General features: G+C 42.9%; 2 protein-coding genes across 11 annotated transcripts in view; one reads left to right on the top strand and one right to left on the bottom strand.

Moving 5' to 3' along the window:
* ECHDC2 (enoyl-CoA hydratase domain containing 2) overlaps positions 1–18,411 on the top strand; it is a 30,867-nt gene extending 12,456 nt beyond the window's left edge. For 2 of the 10 annotated variants that reach the window (XM_049879263.1, XM_049879268.1), the window contains 9 exons: positions 1,983–2,050; positions 2,120–2,207; positions 3,976–4,062; positions 4,921–5,013; positions 6,908–6,964; positions 7,158–7,345; positions 13,362–13,412; positions 14,300–14,347; positions 15,113–18,409. In XM_049879263.1, the coding sequence (XP_049735220.1) occupies positions 1,983–2,050; positions 2,120–2,207; positions 3,976–4,062; positions 4,921–5,013; positions 6,908–6,964; positions 7,158–7,345; positions 13,362–13,412; positions 14,300–14,347; positions 15,113–15,190 (758 nt within the window). In that variant the 3' untranslated portion in view covers positions 15,191–18,409. Of the gene's footprint in view, positions 1–6; positions 815–1,826; positions 2,051–2,119; positions 2,208–3,975; positions 4,063–4,920; positions 5,014–6,907; positions 6,965–7,157; positions 7,346–13,343; positions 13,413–14,299; positions 14,348–15,112 lie in introns of those variants that run through there. The other 8 variants (XM_049879266.1, XM_049879264.1, XM_049879260.1 and 5 more) reach the window with 8 other exon arrangements.
* ZYG11A (zyg-11 family member A, cell cycle regulator) overlaps positions 16,938–26,190 on the bottom strand; it is a 57,756-nt gene continuing 48,503 nt past the window's right edge. Inside the window, exon 14 of the mRNA XM_049875543.1 lies at positions 16,938–17,305. Coding sequence (XP_049731500.1) covers positions 17,127–17,305 — 179 coding nt within the window. The 3' untranslated portion in view covers positions 16,938–17,126. The remainder of the gene's footprint in view (positions 17,306–26,190) is intronic.

Raw genomic sequence — 26,190 nt, 5'->3', positions numbered from 1 at the left:
GTGAGAATTCTACCACTGAACCACCACTGCCCCACCCCTGCTCATCATCCAAAAAAAAACCAAACCCAGTGCTGTCGAGTTGATTCTGCTCATTATATACCCCCTAAATTCCTGATCCTTTTTCTCCATATTCTCACCACAAATAATTATTTGTTATTGTCTGTTTTCTCTGCTAGAGTTTCGGTTCTCTGAGGACAGGGGCTGGGTCTGCCCTGGTCTCTGAAATCTCAGTGTCTAATACAAAGGCCAGCATGTGGTAAATATATAACTCCAGAAATAAATGAGTCCAGAGAGCCTGGATTGGGCCTTGCAGAAATTCAACACTTAAACATTGTGTGGAAGAAAGGATTGCAGAAGTGTCACCTGAGAGGTAGAAGGAAGGCCAGGAGAATACAGGGCCACTAAAGCCAAGGCCGAGAATGTTCAAGAAGCAGCATGCTTGTGGTCAGCGTGCTGGTGGCTGTTGAGAGGCTGGGACGAGGATGGAAACCGGGCCCTTGGTTAGTGGTTACTGTATCATTGGTTATTTTGGTGAGAACAGTTTCCAATGAATGGTGGGGGTGGAAGCTAGACTGGAGAAGGTTTAAGTGAAAAAGTGACTAAAGGAGTATAGAAAACTGTCAAGAAGCTTGGCTTTTCCTGGTGAAAGAACATCATACAGATAGGGCAAGAGCACAGAGCATGAGTCTGATCAAGCCTCTGGATTCAGTTATCAACTTCCTGACAGAGGAGCATGCTGCCTGCCCCATGAGTATGCAATCAGCAAACCCAGAGTGCAGGAAACCCTGCCCAGATGCGCCAGGTTCTTCAGCAGGTAAGTTTGAGGAGACAGAGAACTTAGGGATTTTAACAGACTTTTATTTTATGTTTTGAAGTCGTCAAGGATTTTATTTTACTTGAATCCACAACCAACGCCCATGGAAGCAGTGATCAAAAAATCAAACAATGCATTGCAGCGGGCAAATCTGCTGCAATAGACCGCTTTCAAGTGTTAAAAAGCAAAGATGTTGTTTTATTTGTTACTTTTTATTGTAATTTAGGTGAAAGTTTAGAGCTCAAGTTAATTTCTCATACAAAAATTTATACACATTGTTTTGTGACATTAGTTGCAATCCCCACAATGTGACAGCACACTCGCCCTTTCATCCCGAATACCCTGTGTCCATTCAACCAGCTCCTGTCTCTTCCTGCCTTCTCATCCTGCCTCTAGACGAAAGCTGTGCATTTGGTCTTGTGTATCTGATTGAACTAAGAAGCACGCTCCTCACATGTATCATTTTTTGTTTTACAGTCCCATCTAATCTTTGTCTGAAGAGTGGGCTTCAGGAATGGTTTCAGTTCTGGGTTAACAGAGCATCTGGGGACCATAGTTTCAGGGGTTAACAGGCTTTTAAAAGACACATCACATTTTTTTTTTTTTTGTTAGTATGTCTAAACTTTGGTGTCTAGGGACGCATGCTTGGGTGATAAAATTATAAAATTACAGAAGTGATTAGTATAAAAGCCAAGATAGTGGTTACTTTTGGAGCGTACGAGGGGCTGTGATTGAATCAGGGCACAGGAGGTCTTTTTGGTGGTTGCCACAGCTCTACTTCTGGATCCAGGTGGTGGTTACAAGGGTATTCACCTTATAACTCATTAGGCTCTAGAAGAAGTTTTGCTGTGAAGAGAAGAAAAATAGAGAGGTGTCAAACTGAAGAAGGTGTGTGTGTCTATCTAACAATGACAGAAACAGATGGGAGTTGTTGTGATGGCCATTCTTGTTCACCCCTCTTTGCTCCACGGCTCACAAGCCCTTCCACTTCCTCTGTTGACTCAATTTACAGTCGGAAAAACTGAGGCCTGGGGGGATGTGATGTGCCCCAAGTCACCCTGCTCATCAAGGGCAGAAGCTGCACCCACCCAGGCCTCCTGCCTCCTGGCCCCAGCGAAGGAGTGAGCAGGGCCAGCTGGATCACCCAAGGCTGCAATCTCCCCCCCAGGAATCACTGAGATTCTCATGAACAGACCGCGAGCCCGAAATGCCCTGGGGTACGTCTTTGTCAGCGAGGTGAGAGAGGGCAGGCCCAGGGTGGTGGGGTGCTGGGCTGGCAGGTATCTGATGGGGTCTCCCCTTCAGCTGCTGGAAGCTCTGGCCCAGCTGCGGGAGGACCGACGGGTGCATGTCCTGCTCTTCAGAAGTGGCGTGAAGGGTGTGTTCTGTGCAGGTGGGTTCCATCCTCTACCCTACTCCCAGGCTCTGCAGGGCTGCCACCTCCTGCAGGGGTCGGGGGAATCCTTTTAGGTCAGCTCCAGCATAGGACTCATTATTCCCATTTTACAGATGTGAAATGAAAGACTCAGAGAGGTAAAATTCCTTGCATAGGGTCACACAGCTAGTGAGAGGTAGAACAGAATGTGAACTTGGCCTGCCTGATCCCCAAATCCTTGTAGTTCTTTCTACTACACCATGATCTGTTCTGACCCTTCGTTCAACACTGAGGAAACTTAGATCAAAAAGCCCACAAGGTCAGCCCACCCTCTGCCCACCCTCAGGATCTCAGTCCCTGTCACTAAAGCACTCCACTGTCTCTGTGCCATTTGGTCCTCACAACAGGGCAAGCACCATGAACTTCTGTTTTAAAGATGGGAAATACCTTACTCCAGGTCCATGACATGAAGCAAGTCCATGAGAGCTGAGCTGAGTCAGTCCAGGCAGCCTGACTCCTGGGTGGATGGTTGGGGAGGAAACAAGGGTCTCTAGAGAGGTGAGAAGAGGATGTGGGGGGATGGGAGGAGTGTGATTATCAGGGGCTTAAAAGGGGATCGCCTGTCAGGATTAGGGTGCCCAGCTCAGGGTCTGCTTTGACAGCACAAGTAAGCAGACCAGTGGCCTGACCCAGCTGCCTTGGCTGAGGGCCTCACCCACCCTGGCCTCTAACTTTGGCTCCATCTCTGTCTAACCCTCCTCCATCAAGGCCACTTCGTGCCCCTTGTAAGACCCACTCCTTGCTATCCCAGCTAAGCACAGGGAAGGAAGGGGGCTGCAGGAGGCCTGGGTCTTCCCTGACCTGCTCTGGAATCCTAGGATAGTCTCTGCCCCCGGAACTGCTTCCCCCTCTGTCGCTGAAGGGTCTGGAAAAATCAAAGACTTTCACGAACTCTCACAGTTCTGACCTCCTACAGTCTAGGATTTGGAGAGTCTACACTCACCCCTTGATCCTGCCTCAACCCCTATCATCTGGCCTTCAACAACCCCACCATGGTCACTACTCTCCCCAAGGTCTTTGCCCTGCCTCTATGCCACTACATCTCAGTTCTTGTCTTGCTTGACCTCTCAGCCTCCTCAGACCCCACTGACCTCTCCCCTACCTTTGTTTTTATTGTGCTTTAAGTGAAAGTTAAAGTTCAAGTCAGTTTCTCATACAAAAACTTACACACACATTGTTATGTGACCCTAGCTGATCTCCCTACAATGTGACAGCCCACTCCTCCTCTCTACCCTGTATTTCCCATGTCCATTCAACCCGCTCCTGTCCCCTTCTGCCTTCTCATCTCACCTCCAGACAGGAGCTGCCCACATAGTCTCATGTGTCTATTTGAGCTAAGCAGCACACTCCTCACCAGTATCATTTTCTGTCTTATAGTCCACTGTAAAAGAGGTTGGCTTCGGGAATGGTTTTAGTTTTGAGCTAACAGAGAGTCCTGGGGCCATGACCTCTGGGGCCCCTCGTCTCAGTCAGACCATTAAGTCTGGTCTTTTTACTAGAATATGAGGTCTGTGTCCCACTTTTCTCCTTCTCCATCAGGCATTCTCTGTTATATCCCTTTTTGACCCTTCTTTCTCCCTGGCTCCTTAACCTCTCTTTCCTGGTGTTTCTCCTTCCGCTCTGGCTGCTCCCCCTCAGGTGTGTTTTGCTGGATCCTTTAACAGCCTGGGATTTGACAGCTGGTCCTTTTCCCAAGGACTGTCACAGTCCCCTCACCCTCTGGCAGGTGCAGACCTGAAGGAGCGGGAGCAGATGAGTGAGGCAGAGGTGGGGGTCTTTGTCCAGCGGCTCCGAGGCCTGATGAATGACATTGGTGAGGGTACTGGGGTGGGGTGGGGGAGGGTGTTCCTGTTAATCCCAGCCCCACCCTACCCCATCCTCCACTTTAAATAGAAAACTTTTGTGTTGTGAGTTCTGTGGGGATACAGATGACTTTCCCAGGGAGAATGGGCACAGGGGGGAGGGTGACAAGAGGGTGCAGAGGCCATTTCTTTCAGAGGCAGAGTGCTGGCTCCGCAGCCTTTGTGTGGCTGCTGGGCCTGACTCACCTGCCCTCAGGCTTCAAGGGCTGCTATTCCAGTGGAGCCAAGGTTCACCAAGCATGCTTTCAGGCTTTGACAAAGGCTGTTCCCTTTGCCTGGAACAAGTCTTCTTGGCCACCTGAACTTTTACTCATCCTGCAAGGCCTCCAGTGGCACCTCCTCCAGGAAGCCTTCTGTGACCCACCCTCCAAGTTTCCATTTACCACAGCACTAATCGCTGTGGGTCATCATTGCCTATTTACAGGTCTGCCTTGCCTATTAGAATGAGCCCCGTGAAGGAAGGGACCATGTCTGATTCAGTTCTATGTTCCAGCACCCAGCACAGGGCCTGCACACAGAACAAGAAGGGAGAAAACAGAAAGGCAGGTACCAGGGAGGCCATCAGAACAGTGGGCTTGAGCAGGGATCATTCCAACCTGTCTCCCCACTCTTGTTCCCCAGCTGATCCCCCTACTTTCTCTGATGGGCAAACCAATTCCTAAGATAACCTGGTGAAGGTACCTGGTAAGGTTCCGAAACCCCGAACCAGTAAGGCCCTCTGTCCCAACCAGCATGCCCCTCCCCAACCTTAAGGCCCTGACCTGGTTCTGCCAGGATCTGGTAGGCTGAGTCCTTCTTTGTCTCCACAGCAGCCTTTCCTGCGCCCACCATTGCAGCTATGGATGGGTTTGCCTTGGGTGGGGGCCTGGAGCTTGCCCTGGCCTGTGACCTTCGAGTGGCAGGTACCTCGTAGCGGGTGAGGCTCGGTGGAGAGGGGAGGGTGAAACAGGGTAATCCTGGAGGCTGAGCAAAGTAAGCCACTGCTCTTCCAACCAAGAGCAAAACTGGAGGCAGGGTGAGGACACAGAGGGAGCTCAGGCAGAAGCTGGTTCCCTCCTGGCCCGGCCACTGATTGGTATAGTATCCACCACCTCTTAGAACCTGCTTCCCTCATCTCTGGGATGATTCCACAATCTCAGACCAATTGCTAATGGGACGGCCAAAAGAGCAGAGAGGGAAGGCCAAGAAGACAAAGATCAGTTGTTCAGGCTTCAAGTTATGTCCAAGGCCATCTTTATCTATCATATCTAGAGCAACGGTGAGCCACGGGGACAGTTTGTTGCCAGCCTAAATAATCACAAATATGCCTGGGCAGGATCATTGCCTTCTGGTTCATTAGTGCCAACCAAGGTTTGCATCCAGCCTTCAAACTAGCACTTCCCAGTTCAGTCATGGCTGATGAAACAATATGGAACAGATCTGAATTTTTAAAATGTGGGGAAATGGGAATAATAACCAGAATGGGAAAAATTACCAGTGAAAGCCCTGCTAGAAATGTAATATAATCTCCTTCTTACAAAGCAAGGGCAGTGTGTACATGGCATAACCACCAAATCATGACCAGCAGGACTGCACCATTTTGATGTCTTTCTCCGCAGTCCTGCCAATAATCCAATCTCCCGCATCAGAAAGGGCTACACCTCTTCTGAGTCTCCCATTCCAGGGCTTTGACCCAGAATTTTTGTCTTTCCAGTTCACCCAAATTTTTAAAAATTCAGGTCTGTTCCAATTTTGCTTTGTTGGCCATGACTGAATCGGTTCAAACCATTCGAGGCCCTGGTTTGCATTATTTGTACGGGGCAATTGGCCTTTGTTTGAAGAGTAGAGGGAGGAGGTGGAGAAAATAATCACATCCTAACGTGACTGACTTGGTGGTAAGGAGCACCCTTCTCAGAGGCAGTTAAAGTCTAAGTGCCTTCATGGTGCCACCGTCTTCCCTGCACTGCCTTTTCCTGCCACCCCAAGAAGGACATTTAAAAATATGCAATTCCAGGCATGGAGGTAGCTTCTATGTACACTATGCACATCAGGGAGAAGGAATTAAACATGCGGCCAGGTCTCAAATTACCCGGTCAGGTCACGGCCCCAACTATGCTTCTCGCCTGCCTGTGTTTCAGGCAACTAAACTACAGGGTGTGGGTGAGGACTAAGAGAGATAGTGAGCGAAACTCTTTATCAGCAGTAGTAATGGCTATTCCCTTCTGCTCACATTGCATGGTTCAGATGGTGTGTGCTGAGGGAATCCAGAAAAGGAAAGAGGCCTGCAGGGTGGGACAGTTAAGGAGGCATTCTCTGACGAAGTACAACTTGAAAGGAGAGCGTGTACTGGAACACAGTCAGGGAAATTTCAGGCTGTGGCGGAAGGAGTAACCATGGAGGGAGCAAGCATCATTGACACTCTAGGCCAGGCCAGAGCCAAGGATGCACGTGACAGAGAATTCATTAACCCACAAATATTAGGTACCTTCCAGGAACACCTTCCTTGTTCCAAGCATCAGTACCTCCTTTGATCCTTAGCAGCCCTATGTAGCAAGAAGAGGAGGGATTCACTTCTCCACCTATGATGCTCAGAAAAGTTAAGACCTGACTGGTGATACACACCTCTATCAGCTGGGGGTTGGTGAGGTGAGAGCCTGGACCTCCTGACTCCCAGGCTAGGACTTTTCCCAAAGGCAGTCTGCTGCCACACACAGCAAGTGGCTGGAGGGGTGGGGAAGACCAGAGTTGCGTGTCTCTCCCCTGGGGGATTGGCCCTGGAGGATGGGGTGGGGGCTTTGCTCTGTTCTGTTTAAGCAGCTTCTTCGGCTGTCATGGGGCTGATTGAGACCACCCGAGGGCTCCTACCAGGGGCAGGTAACCTCACCCACAGCACCCTCCCGTTCTCCTCTACCTGCCAATTTCATAGAATACTGTGTTCTGGACCCCACCCTCCCATCCTAACTCATAGTCTATTCCTCTAAAAGTCTTGGCTGACTCCTGGGCTGGGCCTTCTCTGGGCTCCCACTCTCCATGCTGATCCCCTACCCCTGCTGCCCCATCCTGTCAGGAGGCACTCAGCGGCTGCCCCGCTGCCTGGGGGTGGCACTGGCTAAGGAGCTCATCTTCACTGGCCGACGACTGACTGGGGTACAGGCCCAGGCACTGGGACTGGTGAACCACGCTGTGGCCCAGAATGAGGAGGGTGACGCAGCCTACCACCGGGCACGAGCACTGGCCCAGGAGATCCTGCCCCAGGTATGCCGGCAGCTCAGCTCGGGAGGGAGGGCCTGTGTCATGGTCAGGAGGCACATGCAGGATAACTGATAGTGAGTTTGGGGTAAAAGAAAGCACTGTCTTCTTTTTTTAGTTTCATCATATATGAATGGAGAGTCTGAAGCCATCATTACACTTATTCAGAGTCTCTGAACTAATACAGTGAACAAATGCAGCTTCTAGAGGGGACTTATCCAGCTAGACTTGTAGACTATGTGGGATTTGTCTTTTTGCATATATTGAATAACCGGATCTTTGAACCTTATCTCAAGATGATTCAAATTTCAGATTTTCAAAATATACTGAAATAAATGTATTATGCCAATACAATTATTGGTACTTCAAAATACCACCATACCCAAAACTGGTACTACTACCATTAATCCTGCAGTTGGGACCTTCTGATGTAACCTAAAAACCAAATCTTTAACTTCCAGCTATGTTAGCTGGTGCTCAAGATGAAGAGGGATCCAAATGCGGCGTTTTTTAAGGGATGGCATGGTAAAATGTCACCATCTAGTGGACAAACCACCAAAACCAAGGCATCAAATGGTCTCCAAGCCTACTCAGCCCAGAAAGGTTTATCAATACAGTCAGCCCTCTGTACCCATGGGTTCTGCATGCGAGGATCAAATATATTCAGGGGAAAAAAAAAATCCAAAAAGCAAAACTTGAATTTGTGAATGAAGTGAACCCTGCTGTAGCCTCCCCCCATTTCACAGATCCTGTCCCTCTCCAGCACTCATTGTTTGAACATTGTTCGCCTAGCATCCTGTTTGCTACTTGTGTTGTGTGCACCCTATGTTTCTGTGAAAAATGGCTCCTAAAGATCAACTAAGTGGTCAAAACTACCCCTCAAAGGCTAACTGTGAGGGGTTAAGGAGAGCAAGGAAGCAGTTTAAGGCTAGTAAGGGTGGCTGGCTAGCTAGCTATGTGAAGTGCTGCAGCTCAAGGACTGAACAATTACGGCAGAATCAGCCTCAGTTGATGTGAGGCAGCATCTATGTTCCCAGAAGAGCTCAAGAAACTCATAGAAGAGAAAGGCTGCCTTCCAGGGCAAGTCTTCTGCTGTGATGAAACAACTATTTACACAGCATCTATACTGTATTAGGTATTATAAGTAATCTAGAGATGATTTAAAATATACGGGAGGATGTGCATAGGTTATAAACAAATACTATGTCATTTTACATAAGGGACTTGAGCATCCGTGGATTTTGGTATTGGGGGAGGGGTCCTAGAACAATCTCCTGTGGATACTGAGGGATGACCGTATACGCAAAGTCTGCATTTCAGCACTCTGATTTCCCCCCATAACTAGTAAATACACATTTTCCCTTGAATAACAGATGTCTGTTCTCTATTTGAACACCAAAGGGATGGAACATACAGTGCTCACAGTATGACCCGTTTTCAGTTCCAAGTAACATGGGAAATTATCAATTGCATACACACACACACACACACACACAGCTCCACAATTCAGAAAGCTTTCCAATTTTCCTAGATTCATACTTTGTGCATTCCACGTTCCGATTCTTAACGGACGTTTTCAGCTGTTTCTTCTCATTTTGAGTTGTGCCACGTCAGCAAATGAAGGTCCCAAAAGCTTGACTCCATCCACGTCATTAGGTCTCAACTCTACTTTGAGGAGGCAGCCCTTCCCTAGTGGTATTTTGAGTGTCTTCCAAACTGAGGGGCTCATTTTCCAGCACTGTATCAGACAATGTTCTGGTGCTATTCATAAGATTTTCACTGGCTGATTCTTTCCAAAAGTAGACTGCCAGGTCCTTCTTCCTAGTCTTAGTCTGGAAGCTTAGTTAAAACCTGTCCTCCATGGGTGACCCTGCTGGTATCTGAATACCAGTGGCTTAGCTTCCAGCATTACAGCAACACGCAAGCCCCCACAGTACAACAAACTGACAGATGAGCTGAACGCTAATGACCAAAGACCAGATGAGCTGTGGAATGACATCAAGGACATCATACATGAAGAACGCAAGAGGTCATTAAAAAGACTAGAAAGAAAGAAAAGACCAAAATGGATGTCAGAAGAGACTCTGAAACTTCCCCTTGAACGTAGAGTAGCTAAAACGAAAGTAAGGAATGATCAAGTAAATACCTGAATAAAAGATTTCAAAGGGCAGCTAGAGAAGACAAAGTATTATAACGACATGCAAAGACCTGGAGGTAGAGCACACTCGACATTTCTCAAGCTAAAAGAATCAAATAAAAATTCAAGCCTCGGGTTGCAATACTAAAGGATTCTACAAGGAAAATATTAAATGACACAGGAAAGCATTAAAAGAAGATGGAAGGGATACAAGGAGTCACTACTACACCAAAAAGAACTGACGTTCAACCATTTCAGGAGGTAGCAATGGCACTGAAGGAAGAAGTACAAGCTGCACTGAAAGGCACTGGCAAAAAACGAGGCTCCAGGAATCGACAGAATACCAATTGAGATGTTTCAACAAACAGGTGGAACACTGGAAGTGCTCACTCATGTATGCCAAGAAATTTGGAAGACAGCTACTTGGCCAACCGACTGGAAGAGATCCATATTTATGCCTGTTCCCAAAAAAGGTGATCCAACTGAATGAGGAAATTATCAAACAATATCATTAATATCACATGCAAGTAAAATTTTGCTGAAGATCATTCAAAAGTGGCTGCAGCTTATATCGATCAACACGGAACTGTCAGAATTTCAAGCAGGATTCAGAAGAGGACATGGAACCAGGGATATCATTGCTGATGTCAGATTGATCCTGGCTGAAAGCAGAGAATACCAGAAGGATGTTTACCTGTGTTTTACTGGCTATGCAAAGGCATTCGACTATGTGGATCATAACAAATTATGGATAACACTGCAATTCCAGAACACGTAATTGTGCTCATGAGGAACCTGTACATAGATCAAGAGGCAGTCGTTCAAACAGAACAAGGGGATACCGTGTGGTTTAAAGTTAGGAAAAGTGTGTGTCAGGGTTGTGTCCTTTCACCATATGTATTCAATCTGTATGCTGAGCAAAGAATCTCAGAAGCTGGATTATATGAAGAACGGGGCATCAGGATTGGAGAATGACCTATTAACAACCTGCGTTATGCAGATGACACAAGCTTGCCTGCTCAATGTGAAGAGGACTTGCAGCACTTTACTGGTAAAGATCAAAGACCACAGCCTTCAGTATGGATTACACCTCAACATAAAGAAAACCAGAATCCTTACAGCTGTATCAATAAGCAACATCATAATAAACGGGGAAAGATTGACGTTGTCAAGGATATCGTTTTATTTGGATCCACAGTCACCATGGAAGCAGCAGGTGAGAAATTAAAATGATGCTCTGCATTGGGCAGATCTGCTGCACAGGACCTCTTCAAAGTGCTGAAAAGCAACGATGTTGCCTAAGGTGCACCTGATCCAAGTCACGGTGTTTTCAATTGCCTCCTATACATGGGAAAGCTGGATGATGAATAAGAAGACCGAAGAATGGATGCCTCTGAATTGTGTTGGTGAAGAATACTGAATATACCACGGACTGCCAAAAGAAAGAACAAATGTGTTTTGGACGAAGTGCAGCTGTGGTGCTCCTTCAAGGCAAAGATGGTGAGACTATGTCTCACACACTTTGGGCATGTTATCAGGAGGGATTAATCCCTGGAGAAGGAAATCATGCTTGGTAAAGGTCAAGTGTAACGATTGTGAGGATGATGGAGGACCGGGCAGTGATTCATTCTGTTGTACAGTATTGCTGTGAGTCGGAACTTACTCGAAGGCACCTAACAACACAATTTAGAAACATATGTGTGTGTTTACTTTTTTGGTGAAAAATCAATTTTTTTATATTGTAGTTACCTAAGTAGTAATAATACATATTCATGGGAAGCAAATCAAACAGAAGTCTAAGAAGGGTACAAGATAAAAGTCCAAAGTACGGAGATCAACTAGTCCCTGTTGGTCTGGAACTGCCCCAATTTTTAAAATGAAAGTCCCATACCCCAATAACCACCTCAGTCACAGGCAAACCAGGACAGTTGGTCACCCTAATGGCCCCGATTCCCCAATCCCTGTCCCCAGGGATGACCACTGTTAATAGCTGGCATACTCTTCCAGAGATTTTCATTCCATATACCATATTTAAGAATATATATTATACACATACACACTAACATACTTAAATAACTCTAAATTCCTTTTAAGGAAGGTTTAGGGAACAAAGACACACCTTTAGAGGCTAGTCCAGTTTATGTTTTAAATTACACACATTTACGACATTAAAAAATCCATAAAATTAAAATATGCAGAGTCAAGAATTCAAATAAACAAAAAGTGAAGGTCTCCATTTCTCTGACCCTGTCCCAAAAGAGAACCAACCACTGCTAAGTTTTTTTTTTTACGTATCTTTCTAGAAAAAGAAAACATGCTCATATCAACAAATTTTATACAAATAGATTGACAATATACTCACTAGCATGCACCTTGCTTTTTTTCACCTACTCTCTTTTGGAGATTTTCCCATTTCAGCACACAATGACTGACTTCCTTCTTTTTAATTAACAGCTGAACACTTTTTCATTCAATGTATGGATATATCATTATGAGTATTTATGTCGTTTCCATCTTTTTGCTATTGCAAAATGACAAGAGTGAATAACTTTGTACAGATATTAGCACACTTCTGGAAATACATCTGTTGGATAAATTCCTACATGGAGCTGCAAAATCAAAGGCCATGTACATCTAAAGTTTTACCCATTTTCGCCAAATTGCCCTCCTGAACCAGTGTACCAATTTACACTCCTGGCAGCCATGAATGCAAATACTTGTTTCCCCAAATCCCAGCAAGTGATGGGTATTACCAACATTTCTTGTTTCTGCCAGTCTGAGATGAAAAGGGCCACCTCCCTGTTTTCATTAATACTGAAGCCGAGTATCCTTCATACTCCTTCTGAATGTTTTTAAAAAATTAACTTACATCAGGTTTTTATAAGTCAAGAAAATTAGTCTGTCATAAGAATTGCATTTTTTCCCATTGATTTTGCCTTTTATCTGGTATTTTTTTCCAATCTGAAATTCTTCATTTTTATGTAGCTACTTTTTTCATCTATGGCTTCTATGGTAACAGACTTTAAAATCATCTTTTTCCGGTACAGTCCTACTCATAAATGTTAAAATAATACATACGAACAATCTAGGAGATAGATGGATTACTTGCCTGGGTGTCTGGTTGGGGATGGAGTGCCCTGGCTGCTGTGGCACTGGTTACCTGGAAGCAATGACCAGTAATTTAACATTCTAAAAGGGCCATTTTGGTTCCATTGTTTCCACAATGGATGCCCCCTCCTGGGATTCAGTCCAGGTCTGTCAGACTCCAAAACCCAAATTCTTAATCTTAATTTTTTCAGCCTGTTGGCATGACATCTGCTTGCAGTGGAGGCTTGTGTTTGTTGAGACAAGGGTTGGGTCTTGGGAAGGGGGTAAGGGATGGGGGCAGCAGTGGAAAGTGACTGGGAGTCAAATACACCAATCCAGGCTTCACCAGTGACTCACTGGATAAATGAAGCCAAGCACTTCATCTCCTTGAGGCTCAGTTTCACATCTGTAAGATAAGCCATTAATGACACCAGCCTGGAAGGTGGGTAGCACCATTAGGTTGGACTGTGGGTGGGGAAAGTAATTTGTAAACTGTTGTATGTTGTATACTTTGGAGGGATGGACTGAATGATAAGAACCCCGGAGAGTCAGGATTGGGAGGGTCAGGGGTCAGTGTCTGGCTTCCTTTGTTACAGAAAAGGAACCTCAGCTGAGAAGTCATAGGGTTAATACTAGCTAGACACAACATGTCTGTAGAACTGCTGGAACTAGACCCAGACCTCTGCCTCCCTGTCCAAGACTCTTACCCCACAACTGAGCTGTGTGCCTTTCTCTAGTTCAAACCCCCTAACTTAACAGCATTTATTCTCTCCTCAACAGAGCTTTTCTTTTCCCTAGGCCCCCATTGCTGTACGGCTGGGCAAAGTAGCCATTGATCGAGGAATGGAGGTGAGGGGGTTCTAAGTCAGAGCCTGGGTCCACTAATGTCAGTTGAGTGGCTGGTACAGTGCTTTCAGTGCAGCTGGAAAGAACTCTATCCCAGGAACAAGAACTGGACTCTTCCAACAGACTTCCTCTCTCTTTGTGCCTCAGTTAAAAAACAAAACAAGTTGCCACTGAGTCAGAGTATAACTGTGCTCCATAGGGTTTTCAGCAGCTGATTTTTTGGTAGACACCAATCTGAGTGGCCTCTGGGTGGCCTCGAACCACCAATCTTTCAGTTAGCAGCTTAGTGTGTTAACTGTTTGCATCACCCAGGGACTCCTGAACCTCCGTTTACCCATATACGAAATGGGGGAGTATGGTTGGAGGTCAGGGGCCCCACCTCTGGTGCTGGGCTATCTGGGTTCAAAGATCTGTTCTTCCACACAGTGTTTACCTGTTTACCCACAGACACACACTTCTTTTAGAACAGTGTTTGGCACACAGTAAGCACGCAGCAGTAGAGGCTTAAGGTGCCAGAAGCCAGGTCATAAAGGCTCAGGAACTTATTCCGGAGGCAATGGTGAGGAAGCCAGGCGGGAAGGCAGGAATCTCAGATGTGAAAGCACAGCTAAGTACCCCTCCTCTGGTGGAACTTCTCAGCTCCATGGGTTGGACTGGATCCTCCTTATTGTTCTCACAGCTCCGGTCTGTCCCAGTACTGTTTTGGCATCATTAGGAATGGGGTTCCCTCTCTGTTCATATGGACTGGCATATAGTAAGCCTCAGTAATTCTTTGAAGAAATCCATGAGAACAGTGAGGAATGGTTTAGGCAGTGGGACTGGGCTAGCTCCCAATGGGGGACGGAGGTGGTCAAAGTCAGGCTGATCCAGGTGCTACTTCTTTCCTGCAGGTTGATATTGCTTCAGGGATGACCATCGAAGGGCTGTGCTATGCCCAGGTATGTGGCTGCTGCCAGTTCATGTATGCATGTTAGCAGAGGCCAGGCCAGAGTGGGGGGCACTGGGTTCCTCCAACCCAAGAATTTGACTATGCCACCCCCTCCTCACAAATAGCCTGGAGTGGTTCCAGGGGAACCACGATGCTTCTTTCTGGGACTGTTTCCTCAACCATCAAATGCTGGTGCATCCTTCCTCACTTAGTGCCCAGAGAATCACCTGAGAATGCACAGGTACTTGACAAGGAGGAAGAACAGCTTCTGCTGTCTTTGCCCTAGTGGCTGCTGTAAAAGTGGAACTGATCTGTTCAGCCTGACTCTTCTGAATGACTCAAAAATGCTAACCTTCAGATTAACAGATATCCAAAACACTCTTATGTAAGGGGTCCTGGGACTTGTAGAATCTAGTACAAACCAGCTACACACCAGGATTCAAACCTAGATTTCTTACTCCAAAGCCTCATCTGCTCTCTATGGAGCAGCCTTTATCTGACTGCTGTCCGAGCAGTGAACTCTCTGGGGGCATGCAAGCAGAGTGCACATAGGGCCTAATGGTGACGGGGCAGGGATGCTAGAGAGGCTGGCCTGGCTCTCCCAGAAAATCAAGGAGCCACTGAGGCCCACACCTTTGCATGGCTTGAGACCAGAGCCCAGAGGCCATGAAGACACTTGGAACCTACCTCTGTCATGAGCTGGTCAAGCTTGAGTAAGTCTCTTTTGGCCTCTGGCCCTGTTCTCCCCAAACTAATATTCTATATGTTGTTGCAGAATATTCCAACCCGGGACCGACTAGAGGGCATGGCAGCCTTCAGGGAGAAGCGCCCTCCAAAATTTGTTGGCGAGTGACCCTCCATTTAACCTCATGCATAGGAGATACATGCCTTAAGGGGCATGACCCAGAGGGAAAATTTGCAGCAGGACTGCCCTTATCATTTCACTTCTGTGGGCTTCAGTTTCCTCAAAACAACAAGAAAGGATATAAAATGTTTGGCGTGGTACCTAGTACTAAACTGTGCTGACTATTCCAGCTATTGTTACCTTCACTATTCCTCACCTTGGCCAGATATCACTGGAGTCAGGTTTGCTTTGATGCTTATCTGTCTCTCCTTACTAGAATGATATACTAAGGACCAAAAGAGAACCCTCTGTGTCTTTGTATCATTAGCTCCTGTGCCCTGACTTCTGCTTTTCAGTAATCACCAGAGATGGTGACAGGTTAAAAGAAACTTCCAGTTTCTCCTTTTGTACAATGGAGATAATAAATAAACCTAGCACTGGTTGAGTCAAGATAGGTGGGTTCGGCTCTGTCAGCTGCTGTGTGACCTTGGACGAGTCATTTAACCTCTCTGTGCCTCAGCTTTGTCATCCGCAAAATGAAACTGTTGTGAGGATTAAAAAAAAACAAAACAAAGCTCATATTCAATTAAACCAACCAACCTGTTGCTGTTGAGTTGATTCTGACTCATAGCCACCCTACAGGACAGAGTAGAACTGCCCCATAGGATTTCTAAGGAGTGGCTGCCTGAATTGGAACTGCTGACCTTCTGGTTAGCAGCCAAGCTCTTAACCACTGTGCCACCAGGGCTCCTCATATTCAAAATAAACATGAGTTATTGTTTTTACCTTACAGTGTTCTTGTGAGGAGCAAATGAAGTCACCACTGTGGAAAACTTGTAAACTGTCAGATGGTGGGCAAATCTTTGCTACATTAAATAGTCTTCAGGAACACTGAAAAGGTAGTAATTAACTCTGATGGAGTGAGGGAAAGATCAGGAAATGGGCAGTAAACTGAAGTACAAATTTGAAGGGTGAATAGTCATTTGGCACAAAGAAAGGTTAGCAGTAACACGATGAGCAAAGGTGAGCAAGAGGTTGACACACTTAGAAATAAAGGGGGGCTGATATACACATATGCACACTAGTCTCAATATCCTTCCTTCTCTCGTACCAAGGCAGGCTGCATGTTATGCTGTGGCTTTGTGCTCATTACTGAACTGCTTCTGAGCAATGGCTGAGCCTAGAGGGCTTTACCTACCTAGGCCTTTCTGAACTGTAAGCCTGGCCTGGAGTCACTAGCCCCTGGGTGTGGACATATACCAGTAATAGTGTTCATTTGGTGCTAAATATGAATGTGCTGCAAGGTTGTACTTGGACCTTGGAAAAGAAGGTAACACAGAGGAGCCCAGGCTTTAGAATCAGCACAGATTCCTCAAGTGGAAGGTATTTTGGTATATATAAAAAAAAATTTCCCGCCCCTCCACAGAGGTTCTGTCTTCCATCCAACACCTTTATACACACGTTATTTCCCAGAGCCTTTTTCACGTACATACTCAGGAACGATTCAGGAGATTTTTTTAAACACAAAACTTAACAAACACTAAGGTCTCCCTGTAGGTTTTTCCTTTCCTCTATTGGGAAAACAGATCCTCTTCCCCTGATAAACCCAGTTGGTCGTGGATAAACCCCCAGAGTCAAAACATCAGGCAGGGCTGGAGAAAAGCAACTGGCACAGCTGTTCCAGTGCCATCTCACATGTCTTCCCAGAGTCCACAGTTCAGTTTTCCAAAATTGCTACCGAAGGGGTATCCCCAGGATGATTCCAGCTTGATTTGTGATATGGCTTTATTATACAAATCCAACCTCTTTGTAACTTATAGAAAATCAATAATAGAAGGCCAACGAGGCGGCCAACTGACAAACTCATGACAACAAGTCTCACCATTCAATTGCTGACAGGGCAGAAGACCTAACGTGGAAGAACAGAGAACATTTCTGTAGCCTCTTAGGTGAAGGGCATTTCACAGAGCAGGAGTTTCTGATAATTCATGAAATGCATTCTGAAGTCATCTAGAATGGCAGTTGCAATCCGCAGTGCTTGGGCGTCTGCCCCTCTGTGCTCCTGTATATCACACAAAAGTTGTAATCCTTCTTCTTCAACTAACAGTTTGCAGTATTTGCTGGCTGAAAGAAAATCAAGCAAAGAACAACTGGCATTTTAAATATACCCAATCATACCATTTACCTTTCTGAAGAAAGGGTACAAAGGTTCAAATCCTTTGACCCAGGAATTAACAGAGAAAACGAGTCAATTTCAGGAAAAATTATGTCAAAACAAATAATGCTTGGCTTGCTTAGTGAGCTTGTTGTTGTTAGTTGCCATCAAGTTGATTCTTACTGAGGCGACCCCAAATATGCAGAATATAACTGCTCCACAGGGTTTTCAAGGCTGTGACCCTTCGGAAGCAGATCACCAGGCCTGTCTTCCGAGGCACCTGTGAGTTAGAACTGCCAACTTTTTGGGCTAGCAGTCAAGCAGTTAACCGTCTGTGCCACCCAGGGACTCCGTAGGGCACTTACAGATCATCATTTTAGCATGTTTACTTCTAGACAACACTACTGTGCTTCAAATTCTTTAATATTAGCTAAAAGGGGGCAAACTTCTTTTAAATTACAGCAATAATAATACACATTTCAGCTTCAGGCAGTATGTTGGACTAGATAACCTGAAAATACCAGTTGCTTGATAAAATATAATGAAAATATCTTTATATGCATAGTTGGGCGTACAAAGTAAAGGAATTTTCCAGGAGCCAGGAACAAGGAGGAGGAAGCACACAAATTCATGTAAGTTAACCAGCAGCATCCTGGGAGAGAAAGGGATTTGCCAGTCTCAGAATCTAGGAGTCTAGATGTCAGCTTGGCAAGTTGGAAATGTGATCAGCACTTGGGAGATAGTTCTCTCAAAGAGCCAGAAAGGAGAATGGATACATCAAGAAAGCATTTCTGTCTTGGCCTAGGCTCTGCATGTATGTATAGGAGTGGAGGAAATCTTTCCTGAAAACTCATAACCACACACCAAAGTGAGTATAGGATTTGAATATATATTACCTGAATGCTCTGGGAATCCTTGAACTGAGAAATTAATATGAAAATTTGAACAAGCTCAGGGAACCCTCTGGAGCACTCGGCAAATACAAGACTGTGCTAAAATATTTTTTCTCTCAAATGCTGAAAGAATTATTTTAACATCTAGAATTCTATGCCCAGCCCAGCTGTACTATTATTTTTCTTTATTATTGTGGTAAAATACACATAATAAAATTTGCCATTTCAACCATTTTTAAGGGTGCAATTCAGTGACATTAAGTACATTGACAATGTTGTGTAACCATTCCCATTATCATTTCCCAGAACTTTTTCATCATTCCAAAACATGAACTCTGCACCCATTAAGCAATAACTCCCTTAGCCCCTGATAGCCTCTAGTCAGCTTTCTATCTCTATGAATTTGCCTATTCTAAACCTCTTTAAAGTTTCTAAGCAAAAATGTCACTTTGATGACTAAGGTGCACTTGACCCAAGCCATGATCTTTTCAATCCCCTCATATGCATGTGAAAGTTGGATAATGAAAAAGGAAGACAGACTATGTCTGAACTGCAATATTGGTACAGAATTTTTAATATACCGTGGACTGCCAAAAAAACAAACAAACAAACAATCAGTCTTAGAAGAAATAAAACTAAAATGTTCCTTAGAAGCAAGGATGCAAGACTTCAACTCGCTTACCTTGGACACAAAAACATCAGGAAAGACCAATTGCTAGAAGAAGTCATCATGCTTGGTAAGGCAGAAGGCCAACAAAAGAGAAACTCTCGATGAGAAAGACTAACACAACAGCCAAAACAATGGACTCGAACATACCAATGATCATGAAGATGATGCAGGACCAGGCAATTTTTCACTCTGTTATACATAAAGTCGTCATGAGTCAGGCGACTGGCAGCTAGTGAGATATCTCAAGTGGAATAATACAATATCTGTCTTTTTTGTCTGGTTTCTTTCACTTAGCATAATGTTTTCAAGGTTTATCCACGTCAAAACATTCTTTTCATGGCTGGATAATATTCCACTGTATGAATATGCCATTTTTTGTTTATCCACTCATCTGTTGATGGACATTTGGATTGTGTCCATCTTTTGGCTATTAAGAATAAGCTGCAATTAACATTTGTGTACAAATATCTGAGTCTCTGCTTTCAAGTCTTTCGGGTATATACCTAGGAGTGGAATTAATTCTATGTTTAACCTTTTAAGAAAACATCAAAACTATTTTCCACAATAGCACCATATTACATTCCTACCAGCAATGCACAGGGATTACCATTTCTCCACATCTTCCTCAATACTTGTTTTCCTTTTTTTTAAATTATGGCCATCCTAGTCCTGTCAAGTGGTATCTTACTATGGTTTTGATTTGCATTTCCCTGATGGTTAATGATGTTAAGCATCTTTTCATGTGTTCATTGGCCATTTGTCTATCTTGTTTGGAGAAATGTCTATTCAGGTCCTTTGCCCATTTTTTAATTGGGTTGTTTGCTTTTTTGTTGTTGAGGTGTAGGAATTCTTCACATATTCTGGAAGCTGAACACGAGATGTATGATTTCTAAATATTTTCTTTCATTCTGTAGGCTATTTTTTTTCACTTTCTTGATAAAGTCCTTTGATGCATAAGTTTTTTATTTTGATGAAGTCCAGTTTATCTATTTTTTCTTTTGTTGCCTACATTTTTACTGTCATATTTAAGAAAACATTGCCAAATCAAAGTAGTGAAGATTTTTCCTGACAGTTTCATAGTTCTAGCTCCTAAATTTAGTAGTTCTTTGATGCATTTTGAGTTTTTTTCTCCTAATATGGTATAAGATAAGGGTTCAACTTCATTCTTTTGCAATGTAGATGTCCAGTTTCCCCAGCACCATCTGTGGAAAAGAATGATCTTTCATCACTGAATGGTCTTGGCTCCACTGTGAAAAATCAATTGACCATGTATGTTAAGTTTTATTTCTGGACTTTCTATTCTGTTCCATTGACCTAAGTGTCTGTCCTTACACCAGAGCCACACTGTTTTGATTACTGTAGCTTTGTAAGTTTTGAAATAAGAAAAGTGTGAGTTGTTCACCTTTGTTCTTTTTCAAGACTGTTTTGGGCTATTCGGGTCCCCTGAAATTCCATAAAAACTTTAGGATGTTTTTCTATTTCTGCAATAAATGCCATTGGGATTTTGATAGGGATTTCATTCAATAGGTAGATAGTGTTGGGTAGTATTGTCATTTTAACAATATTAATTCTTCCAATCCATGAACACAGGATGTCTTTCCATTTAAGTCTTCTTTAATTTCATTAAGAGTGCTTTGTACTTTTCAATGTCAAAGTCTTTCGCCTGTTTAAATTTATTACTAAATACTTCATTCTTTTTTCATGATACTGAAAATGGAATTTTCTTAATTTCCTTTTCAGATTGTTCATGGGTAGGGTACAGAAATACTACCCCTAATATACTGTTTCGTGTGTGTGTGTTGATTTTATATCCTGCAACTTTGCTGAACTTGTTTAATAGCTCTAATAGCTGTTTTGTGCATTCTTTAGGGTTCCTTAGATACAAGGTCATATCATCTGCCAAGAGAGATAATTTTATTTCTTCCCTTCCAATTTGGATGCCTTTTCTTCTTCTTGTCTAATTGTGCAGGCTAGAACTTCCAGTACTGTGCTGAATAGAAGTGAAAACATGCATCCTTGTGTTGTTCCTGTTCATATGGGAAAATCTTTCAGTCTTTAATCACTAAATTTATTAGTTCTGAGATTTTCATATATGATCATTATCATGTTGAGAAAATTCTATTTCTAGGTTGAATGTTTTTATCATGTAAGGGTGTTGGGTTTTGTCAAATGCTTTTTCTATATCAATTCAGATGACCATCTTTTTTTTCCTTCATATTATGAATGTGATACTTCACATCGATTTCCATGTGTTGAACCACTGTTGCATTCCAGGGATAAATCTCACTGGGTCGTGGTTATTACAGGTTGATTTGTGTCCTGCAAAAAGATATGTTCAAGTCCTAACCCCTGGAGCCTGTGAATGTGACCTTATTTGGAAACAGTGTCATTTCAAATGTAATTACTTAACATGAAGTCATACTAAAGTGGATCCTGATGCAGCAATATGACTGGGGAAAAAAAAAAAAAAAACTCTGTTGCTATCCAGTCGGTTTAGAGTCATAGTGACCCTATAAAACAGAGTACAACTGCCCCAGTTTCCAAGGAGCGTTCTGGTGGATTCAAACTGCCGCCATTTTGGTAGTTAGCAGCCGTAGCACTTAACCACTACGCCATCAGGGTTTCCAATATGACTGAAGCCCTTACAAAAGAGCAAAAGAGACTAAAAGATACACACAGAAAAAAACCATGGAAGAAGAAATTGGAGTGATGTATCTACAAACCAATGAACACCAATACATGTAAGTTTTTCCAGATACAGAAATCTTCACTGGCAATATTTTATTTTAGCACTTAAATATGTCATCCCACTGCTTTCTGGCCTCCATGGTTCTAATGAGAAATAACCTTAATCTTTAACAATCTGATTATACTGTGTCTCAGTGTGGGCCTCTGAGTTTACCCTGCTTGGAGTTTGTTGAACATCTTGGATGTGTATTTTCATCAGATTTGGAATATTTTCAGAAATGATTTCTTCAAATATTTTTATGCCGCATTCATTTTTGCTTTTTCTGGGACTCCTCTGATGCGTGTGTTGGTCTACCTGATGGTGTGCCACAGGTCTCTTAGGTTTTGCTGATTTACCTTTGTTCTTTTTCCTTTCTGCTCCTTTAACTGAATAATTTTAATTGTCTTATCTTCAAGTTCACTGATCCTTTCTTCTTCCCGCTCACAGTGAATTTTTCATTTCAGTTATTGTACTTCTCAGCTCCAGAATTTTTCTTTGGTTCCTTTTTATAATTTCTATTTATTGATATTCTCATTTTGTCCACAAATCACTTTCCTAATTTTCTTTATTTAGTTCTTTGTCCATGGTTTACTGAGCATAATTAATAGAGCTGATTTAACTCCTTTGACTAGTAATTCTAATGTCTGGGCTTCCTCAGGGATGATTTCTGTGAAATTCTCTCTTTTTTTTTTTCCTGTGAATGAACCATACTTTCTTGTTTCTTTGTATGCTTTGTAATTTTTTGAGAACTGGACATTCTCAGTATTATAATATGGTACCTCTGAAAACCTGAATCTTCCACTCCTCAGGGATTATTGAATTTTGCTTGTTGAGGCTGCAACCATCTTTTTGTGACATTTCCAAGCTACGTTTCAAATAGTGTGTATTCCCTGTTTTGTGTAGTCATTGAATTTCTGTTATCTCTGTAGTCATCCAGTGACCTAACAAAGATCTCTTGATGACCCCCCTTCAAATGGTTCTGGCCTTTAAATCTTCCAAAAGACACTGCCAAGGGAAACTGCTGCAGCCCTAAAGGGTCAAAACCAAGGAGGTAAGCATCTGTATGATCCCTTAGGAACTGCCAAAACAGCCAAAATGCACAATTCCAAATTTCTGGAGGACAAGGTCCCCACTGCCCTCTCTGTCACCAGCTAGCCACTCCAGTAATGTGGGCCACTGTCACCACACTCATGGTGGAGCTGAAGAATTATGGGTAGTGGTGGTTGTGCACACTTGCCACTCTCTTACAAAAGATCAGCAGCCTCTTCCTTCATCATGCACTGCCCTGGCTGCTTTAAGTGTCTGATCAGGTTCCAGAATTCCAAAACAACTGATTCCAACTGCTTTTCAGCTCAGTGACTGCTTTGGTGGAAGGAACAATCTCCAGAGTGTTTTCTCCTCCTCCATTTTGCATGATGTCACTCCCAGCTATGCTACTATTTAATAAGAGTAAGGGGGTGAGGAGAATACCCAAACATTTTCAGTTGAAGAATTTTTGCCACTAAAAGACCCTTGAAAGATGAATCCAGAAAAAAAGAGTGGAGTGAAATAGGCAATGGTGAACAACAACAAAGGTAAACATTTGTGTAAACTGAAATGTGCACCAACTTTATAAAATAAAAACTAAACTATCTCTGAGGATATGAAAACAAGTTGGAACTAAAATATATTGATTAACCAACAAATGTTCTTCGATGGAAAAACACAAAGCATAAAAGTGTGAATTCCCTTTAAGTTGATTTATAAATTTAACATGTTGCTGGCGAAAGTATCAAAAGGAGTGCTTTGGGGGAGGAAATAGAAAAGATGAGTCTATAATCGATATGGAAAAATAAGTAAGAAAGAATAGCTGAGAAAAAGAAGTAAATAGGGCATAAATCCTTCTAGATTTGAAAATATACTACAAGATCTTAACAAATAAAACAGTGTGGCACTGGCATACTGACAGAAGATACAGTCCAGAAATAGACCAGAAAAGGACAGATGAATTACTCAATTAAAAAAGGTATTGGGACAACTCAGTAGCAATCTAGAAAAATTAAGTTGGACCCAAACCTCACACACCATATGATAAGAAAATTTCAAATGGATCGAAGACTTTAATGTAAAAAAAGGAAACTATAAAAAGTACTAAAATGGTCCCCAAACCTTCTGTTGGCCCAGGACAGGAACCATTCCCGAAGACAACTCATCAGACATGGAAGGGACTGGACAGTGGGTAGGAGAGAGATGCTGATGAAGAGTGAGCTATCTGTATCAGGTGGACACTTGAGACTGTGTTGGCATCTCCTGTCTGGAGGGGGGATGGGAGGATAGAGGGAGTTGGAAGCTGGCAAAATTGTCACGAAAGGAGAGACTGGAAGGGCTGACTCATTAGAGGGAGAGCAAGTGGGGGTATGGAGTAAGGTGTATATAAACTTATATGTAGCAGTCCGACTTGATTTGTAAACGTTCACTTGAAGCCCAATAAAAGTTAAAAGAAAAAAAGTACTAAAACAAAAACATAAGACATTTATATTATAGTCTACTGTAACCATGAATCAAAACCCAATGGCCATGTAAGAAAAGACTTTAACAATAGAAAAAAGTGAACAGAGGATATTAACAGACAATTCACAAAATAAGAAGTGGCTCTTAAGTGTAAGAAAAGATGGTTAACACTACCACTTTAACCTTAGATTGACAAAGATCAAACAGCTCAATTAACATTGCTTTTGCAAGAATGTAGAGAAACTAGCAGGCTCTCATACACTGCTGATAGGAGTATAAACTGGTAATCAACTCCCTGGAGGACAATTCAGCAATAGCCATCAAAACTACAAATGTTCATAACCTTTTGCCTTGGCAATTCTACTTCTAAGAATGTATTCTGCAAATTAGTACAACACTCGCAAAATAATGTATTTAACAAATGCTTATACAGTACTGTAAGTCAAACACTGTTCTAAATGCTTTACAGGTACTAAGTCACTTATCTCTCAAAACAACCCTGTAACGTAGCTACTATTATCTCATTTTACAGATGAGGAAACTGAGCACAGAGAGTTTAAGTAACTTGGCTAAGTTTGCACCATTAGTAAATAGCAAAAACTGGGAATTGAGCACAGAAAGGCTGGTTCCAAAGTCCATCCTCTTATTTACCACATTATTGTATATATGTACCTTTCTATTTATATACATTATTACTCATTAAAACAGTGCTTGTAATAAAAAAAGACTGGAAAAAATGTCCATTCAAAGATGACTAGATATATAAATTATGACATCCACATAGTGAAGAAATACTGAGCAGTCTCTAATTAATAAAGCAGACTCTGGAGTCAGACCACTAGGTTAGAACCCTGACTGTACCAGTTACTAGCTGTTTCAACCTTGGCCAAGTTACTTAACTTCTCTGTGCTTCAATTTTCTCATCTCAAACATGTGGATGATAATAATACCTCCCTCTACCTGTTGTCATGACTAAATGAGTTACTCATAAAAAGCTTACAACACAGCCTGGCAATCAATAAGTGCTCAACTAAATGCTAGTTGTTATTACAGTTACTGCTTCTGTTGTAACTGAATATACTGGGGTGGAGCCCTGGTGGTGTAGTGGTTAAGAGCCTGGCTGTTAACCAAAGATTGGCAGTTCAAATCCACCGGGCCCTCCTTGGAAACCCTATGGGGGCAGTTCTACCCTGTCCCATAGGGTCAATATGAGTCGGAATTGACTCGACCGCAACAGGTTTGGTTTTGTTTTTGGTTTCTGGGCCATTCTGATCCACTGATCTGCACGGTACCTTCTTATAGTAAGTGTTAGGGCAAGCACCTAAAAAAACTTTGATTCCTCATTGCATACTCATTCACTAGTACTGTATTTTACCCATAAATTGACAAGAACTGACATTTATATCTTACTAAATCTTTTCATCTAGGAACATAGGCCTCAATTATTTCAGGCTTTTCTTCATATAGGTGTTATTTCCTTGTTAAAGCCAATTTTTATATTTAATGCTTCTGTCGATACTGTGAATGGTATCTTTCCCCTTAATTACATTTTCTAATTACTGCTGGTATTACAGAACTATTTTTATACACTTATTTTCTATCTAGCCAAAATATTGAATTTTTATTTTTAAAAATGCTCTCAGGCTTTCTAGCATAAGATCATAGCCTATTTTTGTCTTATAGTAAAAACAAAAACTTCTGCAAAAATCTGAGCCAAGAATACAGGCCAAAAATTCTCAAAATGTAACTTGAAACAGCAAAACATACAAAAACATGTAGCTTAGCTGGGAAACAACCCCTGACTCCTGGCCCTACAGCATCCCAGGGCCATTACTGAGAGGCAGATTTATGTATTAACACAGGAAGAGTATTCATGATAAATTGTTGAGTGAGAAGAGCAAGCTGTAGAATAAGCATGTACAGAATGAGCCCTTTTTTATTTAAAAAATTTTCATACTATTTATACTCTATAAAATATATATGTATCTAGAAAAGTACCCAGAATGACAGTCATCAAATTATTAATAGTGCTTGCCTGCGGGGAATAGGAGTAGGAGCAAACTTTCACTTTCT

This window comes from Elephas maximus, chromosome 3 (genome assembly GCF_024166365.1).
Source record: "Elephas maximus indicus isolate mEleMax1 chromosome 3, mEleMax1 primary haplotype, whole genome shotgun sequence".
Taxonomy (NCBI): domain Eukaryota; kingdom Metazoa; phylum Chordata; class Mammalia; order Proboscidea; family Elephantidae; genus Elephas; species Elephas maximus.
Note: the sequence above shows the minus strand (reverse complement) of the source record. Positions and strands in the feature narration are given on the sequence as shown.